The sequence below is a fragment of the Saccopteryx leptura genome, chromosome 3 (assembly GCF_036850995.1).
Source record: "Saccopteryx leptura isolate mSacLep1 chromosome 3, mSacLep1_pri_phased_curated, whole genome shotgun sequence".
NCBI classification, from domain to species: Eukaryota; Metazoa; Chordata; class Mammalia; order Chiroptera; family Emballonuridae; genus Saccopteryx; species Saccopteryx leptura.
Window position 1 is genome coordinate 160,319,726 of NC_089505.1, and position 15,394 is coordinate 160,335,119.

Below are 15,394 nucleotides of genomic sequence, written 5' to 3' on the forward strand. Positions count from 1 at the left end.
ATAATACTCTGATTCCAATTAGAATGTTTTCCATAAAACTCTATAATGCTGCCTGGCCAGGCAGTGGTGCAGTGGATAGGGCGTCGGGTACAGACGTGGAGGACTCAGGTTCAAAACCCGGAGGTTGCCAGCTTGTGCAGCGGGCTCCTCCGGCTTGAGTACGGGCTCACCAGATGAGCATGGGGTCGCTGGCTTGAGCGTGGGATCATAGACATGACCCTGTGGTTGCTGGCTTGAGCCCAAAGGTTGCTGGCTTGAAGCCCAAGGTCGTTAGCTTGAGCCCAAGGTCGCTGGCTTGAGCAAGGGATCACTCATTCTGCTGTAGTGCCCCTGCTCAAGGCACATTATGTGAAACCAATCAATGAACAATTAAGGAGCTGCAACAAAATTGATGCTTCTCTCCCTTTCCTGTCTGCCCCTCTCTCTGACTCTGTCAAAAAACAAGACAAAACAAAAAAACCCCTCCTATAACGCTATTTACACAACATGGTCCACAATACTTAAGTTTTTTCCTCAAATTTTATCCTTGTACTAAACAAAGTCCTTCATGCATAATATAACTTTCTTTATCCTAAAGATGGAAAATAATTAGAAATATCAAGTGATTTGATTCTCTAACAAGGAAGCAGTTTGGATAGAGGATTTTCCTTATCTACATGGATTTTTTTATTTTTTATTTTTATACATTGATGAGAGCATTTTAATTTTTATTTATTTATTCATTTTAGAGAGGAGAGGGAGAGACAGAGAGAGAGAGAGAGGAGAGACAGAGAGAGAGAAGGGGGGGAGGAGCAGGAAGCATCAACTCCCATATGTGCCTTGACCAGGCAAGCCCAGGGTTTCGAACCAGCGAACTCAGCACTTCCAGGTCGATGCTTTATCCCACTGAGCCACCACAGGTCAGGCCTACATGGATTTTTAAAAGATTCTTCACTGAATTTTCACTAGCTGGATCAAACAATTCCTTCCCTCAGAGTAAGGAATCCATAGTACCTATAAGGCCAACTAAACAAACATGTTGCTAAAACATCTCTGAAGAAAAAAAAATCCATTCTCTAATATGGTGACAGATGTAGAAAGTGACATGCAAGTCCACTTTTCAACCAGGGATATTTATGTGGAAGGCGAAGCAATCCATAAGCAAGTTCATCCTCTCCCCAGCCCCCTCCCCCCATTAACAGGCCATATTTTGAAAAGAAGCCCAAGATACAAATGGTTGAAACCACTCCAAAATATTTAGCCTCCTTCCTTAAATCCTCTTCCCCCTCCCAAATTAAAACTACCTTGACCTATATATCATAGGTGCACAACTCCCTCCCAGCAGTTACTTAACATCACAAGTGTAGCCACTACCTGTCCTAAAATATCAAAACATACAATCCCTCCAAAAAATGCATTTGTGTCCCCTCCATTCCATTCCCTTCTAGAAAAGAGGCTCAGATCACCACTGGGGATTGATGTAGTGAGCTTTATTCTGTCTTAAACTAATTGGTGTAAGCTGAGAGTTGAACTAATGAGAGTTGAATAGAAGTTAAAAAGATCTTCAGACAGGGGCTTGATGGGCTTTTATCTTGTGGGGTTATGGTTTGCTTTCATGCTTTTTAAAATTTTTTTTATTTTGTATTTTTCCAAAGTGAGAAGTGGGGGTGGGGGTGGGGGTGGGGGGTGGGGTAGGGTGGCAGACACACACCCGCATGCACCGACCAGGGTCCACCTGGCATGCCCACCAGGGGGCGATGCTTGGTCCACCTGGAGCACTGCTCCACTGCAATAGGAGTCATTGCCCCGGGGCCAACTTTGCTCCCAGGGAGCCTAGGCTGCGGGAGAAGAGACAGAGAAAGGAGAGGGGGAAAGATGGAGAAGCAGATGGGTGCTTGTGCTGTGTGCCCTGGCTGGGGAATCAAACCTGGGACTTCCACACACCAGGCCAATGCTCTACAGCTGAGCCAACTGGCCTGGGCCTCATGCTAATTTAATCTTGTAACTTATGAAATATCTACTCCATCAGTACATGCATCCAGACTATAGATCAGGGGTCAGGAACCTTTTTGGCTGAGAGCCATGAACACTGCATATTTTAAAATGTAATTCCCTGAGAGCCATACAACGACCCGTGTACGTTAAGCATTATCCAATAAAAATTTGGTGTTGTCTCGAGGACAGCTGTGATTGGCTCCAGCCACCTGCAACCATGACCATGAGCAGTAGAAAATGGATTGTAATACATGAGAATGTTTTATATTTTTAATGTTATTTTTTTTAAAGATTTGTCTGCGAGCCAGATGCAGCCATCAAGAGCCACATCTGGCACACGAGCCATAGGTTCCTGACCCCTGCTATAGATTGACACCTAATTGTAATTCCATTTGTTAATTTGGTGTCACATTGCAGTCATGCTGTACCAGTTGATGCTACTCTCTAGTATATATCACAGCCCCCAAATCATTCACAGACTTCAACCTTCAAGTTTCTTACTTTATCAAACCTTCAAGTTTCTTACCTTATCAATTACTTCAATTTGGGGGTTCATGCATTTATAAACCTAAAGCAGTGGTAGTCAACCTGGTCCCTACCACCCACTAGTGGGTGTTCCAGCTTTCATGGTGGGCAGTAGCAGAGGAACCAAAGTCTAAATAAAAAAATAGATTTAACTATAGTAAGTTGTTTTATAAAGATTTATTCTGCCAAACTTAGCAAAAATCTGACATAAAGTACTTGGTAAGTAATTATTATTATATGCTTTGACTTGCTGTAACTCTGCTTTATAAATTTTATAAAGTAAAGTACTTCCCTACTTTATAAATCACCATTACTGTGGAACTGGTGGGCGGTTAGAAAATTTTACTAACAGAGATACAAAAATGGGTGGTAGGTATAAAAAGGTTGAGTACCCCTGAACTACAGGATAAGCAGCTAAATTGGGTTTTTTTTGAGATATACTGAAACCACTGTACTGTTACCTTTCTTATCTCACAAATCACCATGGCTAACATACTTTTCATGACTTATAAATTTTAATCTACTTGGTCATGTTCTCATGTAAACAAATTTTAGTTTTCAAAATGTTGGCTTCCAGTACAGGGTAAACAATTGGACTGGGGATTTTTTAATACTCAGAAACTAAACGCAGTATCCTACAAATAACACTTGTCTCTTAAAGGCTTAAGAATCATGGAAAGACTGATGTAGTATTTCTTTTTATTGTTCAAAATGTTACAAATAACAGCACTGCATTTTGGTCTGTAGAAGTCAAATCAAAGATTATCTTCCTGACTACAACCCTGTTGATTTGACTACAACCCTGTTGATTTTATTACCATACGCAAAGCACTAAAACAGAAGCTGGCTAGAGAAAACATGAAGTAGGGCTGGCAGATAAAATATAAATCCAATTAAATTTTAATATCGGATAAACAAATTTTTACCATAAATAGGTCCTACATATTATGTATACTAAAACATTATTCGTTGTCTATCTAAAATCAAACATAATTGCGTGTACTGTATTTTTATTTGCAACATCTTTCAATTCTTTCTAGAAGATTCTTATCTTTATCAAACTTACTATGTAACAGGGAAATGAATGAATTTTCATAATATAAGGCATACATACATAAGTACAATAATACAATCAGGTGACAAGAGCTCCACTAACTACCACAGAAGAGTACCTGGAAGAGATGTCAACTGCAGTTCCTACATTTTGATTGGTGGATAGGTGGTTTAGTGTGATGATTTTACAGAATTCAGATGTCATGAGTTAAATCCCAAATTCACTGCTCATCAGCTGTGTAACCTTGGATAAGTTAATCATTCTTTACTGTAAAATGAGGCTACTTTATTAGCTTTACTAGGATGTTTGAGGATCACAGATAATGTATGCACCAAGCACCTGTAACATAGGAGGCATTTCCTAAACGGCAATACCTACAGTTAACATCACATGGCAAACAGGGTATTTGTCACAAATATTCAAATGTTAATGTTATGCAGTAACAGTAAGATTGAATAAGTAATTTTAATTCCATGATATATTTACACTGTACAAACACTGTTGAAAAGCACCCCACAAGTTCACAGTACGTTACAATATATTTACTTAAAAATATACCTTTATAAAAGGCTCACAGAACATTGGCATGTCAATATGTGACAGAATTCTCGAAGTATGTCATCAATTCTGTGATAGCAAGTATGCTTCCAAGTGTTGTCAACTTCACAATTACAAGTCACCATTTGAATTTTAAATACATACAAGTTTTAAATAAAAAGTGAATTCTACAATGGAACGTTTCTGCAGCAATACGTATTAGTTAATTAACATGTAGTTTCATGGAGATGTTTCATAATAATTTACAACATCAACTTATCTGCCAAAAAAACCATTTCAATAAGTTTGCAGTCCAACAATGTCATTATTTGTTGTTTTCTACTTTTTCTTCTTTGTTGGTTCTCCTGGTTCTACTTTGCGCTTTTTAGAAGTATGCTCATCTCTTTCATCATCTTTAAACAGGAAATGGAAGAGTTTGAATCAGTAAATTTTGAAAAGTTAAGAATTAAAATTTCATTGACTTTATAACAATATTACTGTCAACTATTGTTTCTTTCAGTTTCTCAATAAAAACCAAAAGCTTTTAGAACTCTGATTTTAAAATTCAAGTAAAACTAGGAAGACTTTTTTCAATTGTTATACAAAATTCAGTGACCCTTTAGTGCTACAAGGTAGCTTGAAATAAAATAAGATTATGATAAAGCTATCCTTATGTATTCTAGTTTACACATTGTGTATACTTAAATATATAATCTATACTTTGTACAAATGAAACCATAATGTTATTTAAGTGGCTATCAGTTATTCTTTCCCATCCAATCAGCTTTCTGCACCTTCTTTCAAACTACCCTCCTTATCTTATCCCCAGGCCCCTTATATTTTGCAGTTAAAAAAAAAAAAGCACTCACATGTAGATGTTTCACTGAGAGTGCATTTTCAATTCTGTCCTATGTAGTCAGTTCTCCCTCACCCTCACTTCCTCATTCCTAGGAGGGTGAGAATACTCCAATGGTAATGAAAAACAGGTATCTTTCCCCTGCCCCTCATATTGTGAAGAATTTTGAAAAGGGAGGATTAAAAAAAAAAACCAACCCAAAACACAATTACATCCTTTATAACTTTTCAAAAATGTTATTATTGTCTGTAGCCACAGAAAATTTCCAATTAATAAAAATGTCAAAAAAAAAAAAAAAAAAAGCAGACCCTTTTATTCAAGTGAAAACATCCATGTTCAGTAAAACACAGGATAGCACACAGACCAACTGTTGCTAATTTCCCATCTCTCTTAACAAACGTGTTACTTAAAGAACTCCATATAAGTGGAATAAATAACATGTAGAAGATGTTATGATTTATAAAATGCCAATTTATTTTAAGCCTATTAATGAATTCATTGTACTTTGACTTCAATCAGCAGATGCTCATAGTTGAACAACTATCATGTGGCGCTCTATAAACTCTTTTGATGTTGTAAGGGTCCTCTTAAAAAAATTTATTGATTTTAGAGAGAGAGAGAGAAAGAAACATAGATCTGTTCTTATATGTGCCCTGACTAGGGACAGAACTGGCAAATCTCTCTGTGCTTTGGGATGATGCTCCAACCAACTGAGCTATCCTTGCCAGGGCAAAAGGGTCCTTCCTATTAAAAAATTTGGGAAGTAACTGATATCAGATCATAAACTATAGAGGAAATATACTTAAAACCTTAAACCTTAAATATCCTTCTGCTAATTGTATCATACTCAGAATACCTTTGTTGATATAAATAATAATTAGTACTAAGAGCAGGTGGGCTCAACTTCATTCATCTTTTTTTTTTTTGGTATTTTTCTGAAGCTGGAAACAGGGAGGCAGTCAGACTCCCGCATGCACCCGACCGGGATCCACCCGGCATGCCCACCAGGGGGCGATGTTCTGCCCATCTGGGGCGTCGCTCTGTTGCAACCAGAGCCATTCTAGCGCCTGAGGCAGAGGCCACAGAGCCATCCTCAGCGCCCGGGCAAACTTTGCTCCAATGGAGCCTTGGTTGAGGGAGGGGAAGAGACAGAGAGGAAGGAGAGGGGGAGGGATGGAGAAGCAGATGGGCACTTCTCCTGTGTGCCCTGGTCAGGAATTGAACCCGGGACTCCTGCACCCCAGGCCGACGCTCTACCACTGAGCCAACTGGCCAGGGCCCATCTTCATTCATCTTTAAACACAGCACGGAGACATTATTCACTCATTTCATAAAGCACTATGAATTTATGTAGACAGTAAGATAAAATACAATTCAGATCAATGAATCATCCCAGGAATTTACAAACCAAAGTTTTAATGTTTATTATTTATGCACAAAAAAGATCTACTCTACAAACCAACAGAACATATAGCTTAAACCAATACCTTCGTTTTTTTTACAGAGACAGTGAGAGAGAGAGAGAGGGATAGATAGACAGGAAGGGAGAGAGATGAGTATCATCAATTTTTCGTTGTGGCACTTTAGTTGTTCATTGATTGCTTTCTCTTATGTGTCTTGACCATGGGGCTACCGCAGACCAAGTAGCCCCTTGCTCAAGCCAGTGACCTCGGGTCCAAGCTAGTGAGCCTTGCTCAAATCAGATGAACCTGCGCTCAAGCTGGCGACCTTGGGGTCTCGAACCTGGGTCTTCCACATCCCAGTCTGACACTCTATCCACTGCACCACCATCTGGTCAGGCTAAGGTCTTTGTTTTTTAATTGGAGTTTAATTATCATCATGCTTGACTTTAGAGATTATTTTCAGTACTAATGTAAAAAATAAAATTACTTTCTAACTCTACAAGAAAATTGACTCAACATAATAAAGATGATCTTAAGACACTTGTTTTTAATCTACTTGTTACAAGTACATTTACTGAACAACAAAAATACAAATTACGAGGTTAGAAAAATAACAGAAGAGCTAATGCCATCTAGTGACATAACAAGGTATTGCCTTAAAACCAGAATAAGAAAAAAAACTCTAAAACTCCCAAATCCTGAAATATTAGTTCAACTTTACTAATCTGTGCCACATACTACAGATGTAGTAGTAAGAAAATAATTTTTTCCTTTTTTTAAAATTGAGAACAGGGGAGGCAGAGAGACTTCTGCATAGCCCTTACAGGGATCTACTGGGCAAGCCCCCTATGGGATGTTGCCTGTTGCTCAGCAACCGAGCTATTTTTAGCACCCGAGGGGGAGGCCACAGGCCCAATTCCAGGAGCCAATGGAGCCACTGCTGTGGGGGGGTGTTGGGGGAGATAGAGGTGGGTGGGGAGGGGGTGGTAGGGGTAGGAGTGGAGAAGCAGGGGGTTGCTTCTTCTGTGTGCCCTGACCCGGAATCAAACCCCAGACATCCACAAGTGGGGCAGACGCTCTACAACTAAGGCAACCAACCAGGACAAAAATAAATTTTCTATTATGAAATTCCTATTACGAGGTAAATACGTTTAAATTATTAATACAAACTACAGTAATTTTCTAAATCAACAAAAAAGCATTAACTACTTTGGCTAAACTTTCATGATTAAATGTTAATAAAGCTAGAATAACTAAGCCTTACTGATCTACATTTTACAACCATTAAACAAGAGGTGCCGCCTGACCTGTGGTGATGCAGTGGATAAAGCATCAACCTGGAACGCTGAGGTTGCTGGTTCGAGGCCCTGAGTTTGCCTGGTTAAGGCACTCTGTATTTACTTTTTCTTCCCATTTTCTGCTCTTTTGCCTATTAATTTCTTCCAGGTATTTTAAAAGAGCTGGGAAAGATTCAAAACCGGTCACTGAGTCTTACTACTTATAATTTAAGTTTGATAATCTAAAATCTTGGTAACTTAAGAGTATGTAGTTTCTAATACAGGACATTTTATAAATAGCCCTGGTTGGGTAGCTCAGTTGGTTAGAGCATTGTCTTGATAAGCCAAGGTTGCAGGTTTGATTCTGGATGTAAGAATCAACCAACAAATACATAACTAAGTGGAACAACAAATCAGTATTTCTTTCTCTAATATCAATAAAAAAAAATTGAGGTAAAGAATGACAACAGGAAAATCGATTTTATAGTGACTTTATGAAAATGGATGGGAGTTTGAAATGGCAAAAAAAAAATTCAAAAAATGAAGGCATTTATTACAAAAAGAAGATAATTATGTTCAATAACCAATATTAAAAGTCAAAATTGAAGTTTTTAAGAGTATCTTTTAATCTTATAACCCAGTTTTAAACTGGCTGAGTGTTTCTGGATCCTTTTATTGTTAAATTTAGTTAAAATTTTTTCCCACTGATTTGAGAGGAAGGGGAAGATAGGAGGGGTTGGGGGAGTAAAGGAGGGAGAAAAAAGCATTAACTCATTGTTTCACTTAGTTGTTCCATTTAGTTGTGTATGTGTTGATGTGCCCTGACTGGGGGTTGAACCCGTGACCTTTGGTGTACCAGGTTGATGCTTTATCTGAGCCACCCAACCAGGGCCAGGTCCTTCCGTTTTTGATATTGCCAACATTCACTTTCTGGAGGAACATGACATGATCAGGAGGTCAGAAATTATAGCAATTAGCAGTACTGTTTGCCACATATTTGGAATTCTTTCTGTCTGAACTCGTTAGGCAAGCTGGATAAAAAAAGATAATTCTTCTCACTATTTGTCCTGCATAGATCCTCGCCTTTTCCATAAAAGAATAATGGAGAGCATCAGCTTATCGCTCCTTAGTTAAGAGTATCAACTCTAGTGGCCTTAGTGCCATTCTTTGTATACACTATTTCTCAAGCAGTCTATTAAGTTTGAAAAACATCAAGCGACTAAATTCCAGTTTAATAATGCGTCATTTCCATCTGACCAGTGGTGGCACACTGGATAGAGTGTTGACCTGGGTCGCTGAAGTCTCAGGTTTGAAATCCCAAGGTCGCTCGCTGGCTTGAGCATGGGCTCACCCGGCTTGAGCGTGGGATCATCAATAAAATCCCATGGTCACTGGCTTGGCTAGAGCGCCCGCCCGGTCAAGGCATGTATGAGAAGCAATAAATGAACAATTCAAGTGCCACAACTATGAGTTGATGCTTCTCATCTCTCTCCCTTCCTGTCTCTATCACTTTTGGGGGGGAGCACTATTTCCATTTAAGGACCCAAATTTGTGAAGGGTAAGTATCTTAGAGCTTATTATTTTCTACTTTTGTGAACTTAGGTCACATAAGTTCTCATTTCCACATTTCCCTATATATTTTCACAAAGTGTTCTAAGGATTATTTATGCAGAAATATTTTTATTAATTATGCAAAATACATACTATACAATATGGAGTACTTCATTTTTAAAAAATATTTGATTTTTAGAGAGAGAAAGGGGGGGAGAGATGGTGAGAGAGAGACAAACACACCAGTTTGTTGTTCCAATTATTTTGCATTCACTGGTTGAATCTTGTAGGTGCCCTGACCGGGGATCAAACCTGCAACCTTAGTGTACCTGGACAATGTTCTACTAACTGACATACCTAGCCAGGACACAATATGAAGTATTTTAAATGCCACCTTAATTTTGCATGTCTAAAAAAGATGCCATTTATTCAAGATGTATCTTAATTAGAGACTATTCCATATTGGGAAATCAGTGAAAGAAATGAAAAACTCAACTAGAATCAAAACTGGAATAAGAACAACCAGTTAGTTACCCTTTCTCTTAAAACAAACAAAACTCTACATGGTTGTAAAAGCTAAGTAGGTTGCCCTTGTGTTATGGGAAGATCACACCCTTTCATATAAAATGATAGTCCAAAATATTTAGTCCAACTCAACAACTGTCCACTGAGTACTTACAATGCATACTACAAACTGTGACACAAACATAAGACCTGGATGCTGCTCTTTAAGGAGCTCATTTTCATTAAGTCAGACTTTGAACAACTAATCACATAAAAGGTGATAAGAGCAATCCACAGCAGAACACAAAAGGCACAGAGGAACAAATGATTAGAGGTAGGTAATAGTTGAGACTGTCTTCTTAAGAGTTGGATTTTGAAGGATAAATGAGTTTACTAGCCAAAGAAGAAAAGAACAGTCTAGATTAAGGTGCAACATATACTGAAAGGCATGGGACTATATAATACCATGGTCTATTCAGTTCTGTTTAAGATCTTAATGTGCTAGAAAGGGGGCCATGTGAAATGAGGGTGGAGAAAAGGCAGAGCCTTATCATAGAAGGCTTTGACTATGCTGTTTGTGAAGGGCATTAAACAGGTGACATAATAAGATATGAGTTTTTGTTTGTTTATTTTTGTGATGCAGAGAGAAGACAGGGACAGAGAGGAAGGGAGAGAGATGAGAAGCATCAATTCTCAGTTGCAGCACCTAAGTTGTTCATTGATTGCTTTCTCATATGTGCCTTGACAGGGGGAGGGGACGACGACGACGACGACACACGCTACAGCAGACAGAGTGACTCCTTGCTCAAGCCAGCAACCTTGAGTCCTAGCTGGTTAGCCTCACTCAAACCAGATGAGCCCGCGCTCAAGCTGGAAACTTCGGGGTTTCGAAACTGGGTCCTCCAATTCCCAGTCCAATGCTCTATCCACTACGCCACTGCCTGGTGAGGCTAAGATATGAGTTTTTGAAAGTGAACATTAGCTGCAGTGTGAAGGATGGAATTGGGGGATGAAGGTGGGGAAGCAGAGATTACTGTGATTATTTATAGTCTAAGATAAAACTATATATAAAATTATGAACGAAGACAAGACAACTAAGTCAACTTCCTATTGCTATTTTTAATTACTATATAGAAACACTCAGTTAATTTTGTCGCACTAATTTTGGCTCTAAAGCACAACTGCTTCAATATAAAATGAAGCCTTCACAGCTGCAATCACAAAATAGAATCTATAAATTAACTTCTACCCTTCTAATAAGATCATAAATCACATATACTACTGCTTGAGATATCAGAAATTTCACCTTACAGCCCAAATAATTTATGATCTTTCTCTAAAATGCAGCAAATACTACTGGTTTAGATATCAGACCTTCAAACTCAACTTACACACTATCTTTTTCAAAAACAGTAAAAAACGTATTCAAAGACCATCATAATTTGCTAACTCACTAGATTTCGTTCATTAACTATCTCGAGCTTCTTAAACTCATCACAGGGACCAAAGGTACTACCACCAAAGTCTGACTGTCCTTACCTGACTCCACTGTCTCCTCCCCTTCTGGCAGAAGCCTAGCTTTCTTAACGTTCTGTGGGGCATCATCACCATTGTCCTCATATATGTTAGACCATTTTATTGCCATATCCAGCTCTGGAGGGGGAGGTTTCTTCTCAGTAGCGTAGGTCTCCGGAGGTGGAACACAGTTTGACTTCCAGATTTTGAATTCCTTTGGAGGCTGTTAAGCAAACACATTAAGAAGCACTGTGACGAACCGAGGTTCCTATCAACAGTATGGGCACATGCACCTCCCTGCCGTTCCATTATTGTTCGGGTTGACTTTTTTTTTTACATTTTAAAGATACATTTTTTTTCCATCAAAATCACAATACCGTTAAGTGAAAAGCCAAAGGGTTCCCTATACGAATAAAGCTAATAACTTTTAGTTACCAAAGAAGAATCCAGTCTCAGAGATACTACGCCAAGGCTGACCCCTTCAGGAGGCTGCAGCAGACACTGTCTTGGAGGCAGCACCGCAGGCACTTCGGCGTCAAAGGGAAGGGGTCTCGGGGTGGAGCTGCAGCGGGGGGGGGGGGGCGGGGGAGTCACCACCGTTAGTCCTGGCCACGCAGGTCGGGGCACCGAGCGCGGAGGTTTGGGTCTCCTCACAAGCGGGCGGGGGCTGCGGGTCCGACCTGACACCCACCAGGCTAGGGGAGGGGCCCGGGCTCCCCGGGGCTGGAGGAGGGGACGGCGCGGCGGCCCGCAGGGGGTGACTGCGTGTGGGGGAACGGACTTCCGGTCCCCAGGAGGCGGCTCAGGAGAAAGGGGGCGGAGGCCGGGACCAAGATGGAGAGCCGGGGTCGGGGACCTCACCTCCTCGGGCGCCTTGACGACGTGCCTCTCCCAGTCTATCTGTTTGTTGAGCGGATTGTAGAGAAAGGCCGGACGAGTCACGCTCCGGAACAGCTCGTCCGGTCCCGGCAGCCGCTTCTCCGTCTGCTTCCCACAGCCGCCCGCCGACTTCGCCGCATCCGAAGCCCTGCGATTCGTGTCCTCCGGCTCGCTGTTGTCCTCCTCGTCTGAGGAGCCTGAGCTGCTGCTCCCGTAAACTGCGAAATAACTCAAAGGGTCCTTCTCCTCCGCTGCCATGACGGCGACGCACGACGACCGACGGCTCCGCCGGAAACCGGAAGCTGTTCCAGGTCCCGCCCCGCAGCTGGCCCCGCACCAACTCTCGCAGATAATCTCGGGGACACCGTCCCCTGGTGGCTCTGCCGCGCCACTGCACCCCGGCTGAAGTGCTGAGGCGGAAGAGGTCACATCTATTTCCAAGCAGGGGCCCTTGTTCATTTCTGTCTGAGGTGCACTGAGAAGAGGACCTCAGTGATCCCAGCCAAAATCAGCATCCAGTAAGAATTTATTAAAGGCACAGAAAAGCTAAGAATTTTGTCTTTTTATTGCCACCTCACTTTAATTCTTGCCCAGAGAAAACGAGCTGCTCCTGCTCCAGCTGCATCTCCTCTTCAAAATAGAAAACAAAAACAAACAAAAATCACTCAGTGTGCTTCCCTTAGTTGTCATGGAAAACCTCTGTAAGTGGTGGACTCATCAAGTCACAAACTTAGTCTTCCCTTGTTTGACCTCGTTCTAGCGCACTCTAAACAGCCTCTCTTTGATGAAACTCTTCGATTGCATCCCACCACTCCCGGGTCCTCCAAAATCTGGTTTCTCATTGTCAGCCTCCTTCCATGCCTGCTCTGCTCTGTATGGCCCTTAAAAGTTGGTGTTTCCCAACATATATCATCTTTTAGCAATACTTACTACCGATTTTCTACAGGATGTTACAAAGTTGCAAGTCAGCCCATCCCTTTTATTTTATCATTTTTTTAAACAGAGACAGAGAGAGAGTCAGAGAGAAGGTTAGATAGGGACAGACAGACAGGAATGGAGAGAGATGAGAAGCATCAATCAACAGTTTTTCCTGTGACACCTTAGTTGTTCATTGATTGCTTTCTCATATGTGCCTTGACGCAAGGCCTTCAGAGACCTTGGGTCCAAGCTGGTGAGCTTTACTCAAACCACATGAACCTGCGCTCAAGCTGGTGACCTCAGGGTCTCGAACCTGAGTCCTTCGGCATCCCAGTCCGATGCTCTATCCACTGCGCCCGCCTGATGAGGCCCAGCCCACCTCTTTTTATGGCATTAACTACCTTCCGCTTGCAACTTGTCTTTCCCCTCCAAGCTCTGTACCATTCCTATATCTGGCTCTTAAACTTTCCATTGGAATATCGTGCTAGGGTCTCAAACACCCACTTTTAGGATGAATTTCTTTCCACACAACTTGTGTCTGCATTTGTGTTCCCTCTTAGTAAGTGACAACCATGTGCCTAGTCACCAGGAAAACCAAAAATCCTGAACTCTTCCTGAATTAAGAGGGAATGATACCCAAGTGAAAGTGATAAAGTTGGACTCAGTGTCAACATTTACAGAGCCCCACTTAAGGATGCCTGCTCATTTACACAACACATTCATCTCAACACAACAAACATGCTTTATTTATTTATATTCCAAGTAGCCCTCCAACTGTCTCCCACTTTAGAAGAAAATCCGAACTTCTTACAATGGTCTGTAACCCATCTATGTTTGATCCTTGCTACTTGTAAAACCTCATCTCAATCCAGGCTTAGTTCTCCATAGTCGCCCCTCACACTTATGTTCCAGCCTCGCAAGGCTAATGTGGTCCTCCGTGACTCACTCCTGCCGCAAGGGCTTTTGCACTGGCTGTTACTTCTGCCTTAACTTTCCCCAGAATGCCATGTGACTGGCTCCTATTATTTAGGCCTTAGCTCAAATGTTACCTGCTCTGAGAGGACTTCCTTCATGATGCTATCAATACTCTTTCCAAGTTACTTTTTCGCTCATACATGCACTTTTTTTTTTTTTGTATTTTTCTGAAGCTGGAAACGGGGAGAGACGGTCAGACAGACAGACTCCCGCATGCGCCCGACCGGGATCCACCCGGCACGCCCACCAGGGGCAACGCTCTGCCCACCAGGGGGCGATGCTCTGCCCCTGGCCGAGGGGGGGGGGGCGTCGCTCTGCCGCGACCAGAGCCACTCTAGCGCCTGGGGCAGAGGCCAAGGAGCCATCCCCAGCGCCCGGGCTATCTTTGCTCCAATGGAGCCTTGGCTACGGGAGGGGAAGAGAGAGACAGAGAGGAAGGAGGGGGGGTGGAGAAGCAGATGGGCGCTTCTCCTGTGTGCCCTGGCCGGGAATCGAACCCGGGACTTCCGCACGCCAGGCCGACGCTCTACCACTGAGCCAACCGGCCAGGGCCCAAGCATGGAATTTTGAACTGCCGACTTCAGCATTCCAGGTTGAAGTCTATCCACTGTGTCACCACAGGTCAGGCTCACCTGGAAATCCTTATAGCTTTCTGATGTCTTGACTTCCACAACCAAGCATTCAAATTTAATTGGTATGGGGTACATCCTGGGCATCAGAATCTTTCAAAGCCCTCCAGGTGATTCTAAAATGGGCAGCAAAGTTTAGGAACCACTGTAATAAAGAACAATTGTCTTGATAATTGAATAGTATGGCAAATTCAGAATAAGGATTTTAGGAGGAGCACTCAATCTGTGTATTTTTGGGGCTTCAAATTCAGCTCTTTCAGAAGGCCTTCCTAAGATTACATTTAACAACTGTGGATCAATATTTTTTTTTTCTTAGTCAACAGTGTACATGTTCATCCAGTAACACATGATAAGGCCATAGCCTAAAACTTCCTGCTTCCTTTTATACTTAGGTAAAAAGACAGTAGCTGTAAGACTTGACTTCTACCTTATACCATACACAAAAATTACTGTCTAATGGCTCATAGAGTTAACTGTAAAACTAAAACAACTAAGTTTCCAAAAGAAAACACTGACTATCATCATGACATTAGGACAAAGATTTATTAGGGACACAAAAAAACACTAACTATAAAAGAACTAACCACTGTACTTAATTAAAATAAAAAAGTTTATTGAAAATAAACCAAAAAACTCCCAAAATAAAAAACCTCAAAATTAAAATAAAAACAAATTTTCAGTATCCAGGCTTGCCCTTAATTTGGCAGTGTTTGACTTTGCAACAAGAGCAATACGCTGACAAAGATGGATTACCTCTTGAAAGTGAGCTCACCATGAAAACAGAGGAACGTTCAATG

General features: G+C 41.4%; 1 protein-coding gene across 1 annotated transcript; it reads right to left on the reverse strand.

Moving 5' to 3' along the window:
- Positions 1-3,188: 3,188 nt before the first annotated feature.
- C3H1orf52 (chromosome 3 C1orf52 homolog) lies at positions 3,189-12,893 on the reverse strand. The gene is made up of 3 exons (XM_066376690.1): positions 12,058-12,893; positions 11,221-11,419; positions 3,189-4,503 (listed from the first exon to the last, which is right to left on the reverse strand). Exons 1-3 carry the CDS (start codon positions 12,532-12,534, stop codon positions 4,430-4,432), a joined length of 750 nt encoding a protein of 249 aa, XP_066232787.1. The 5' UTR covers positions 12,535-12,893; the 3' UTR covers positions 3,189-4,429.
- Positions 12,894-15,394: the final 2,501 nt, after the last annotated feature.

Coding starts and splice junctions, on each gene's coding strand:
- C3H1orf52 (XM_066376690.1), bottom strand. CDS start 12,534: ATGAACAAGGGCCCCTGCTTGGAAATAGATGTGACCTCTTCCGCCTCA. Junction 11,420..12,057: donor TCGTCAAGGCGCCCGAGGAG/GTGAGGTCCCCG, acceptor TTTGCTTAACAG/CCTCCAAAGGAATTCAAAAT. Junction 4,504..11,220: donor GGAGGAGACAGTGGAGTCAG/GTAAGGACAGTC, acceptor TCCTGTTTAAAG/ATGATGAAAGAGATGAGCAT.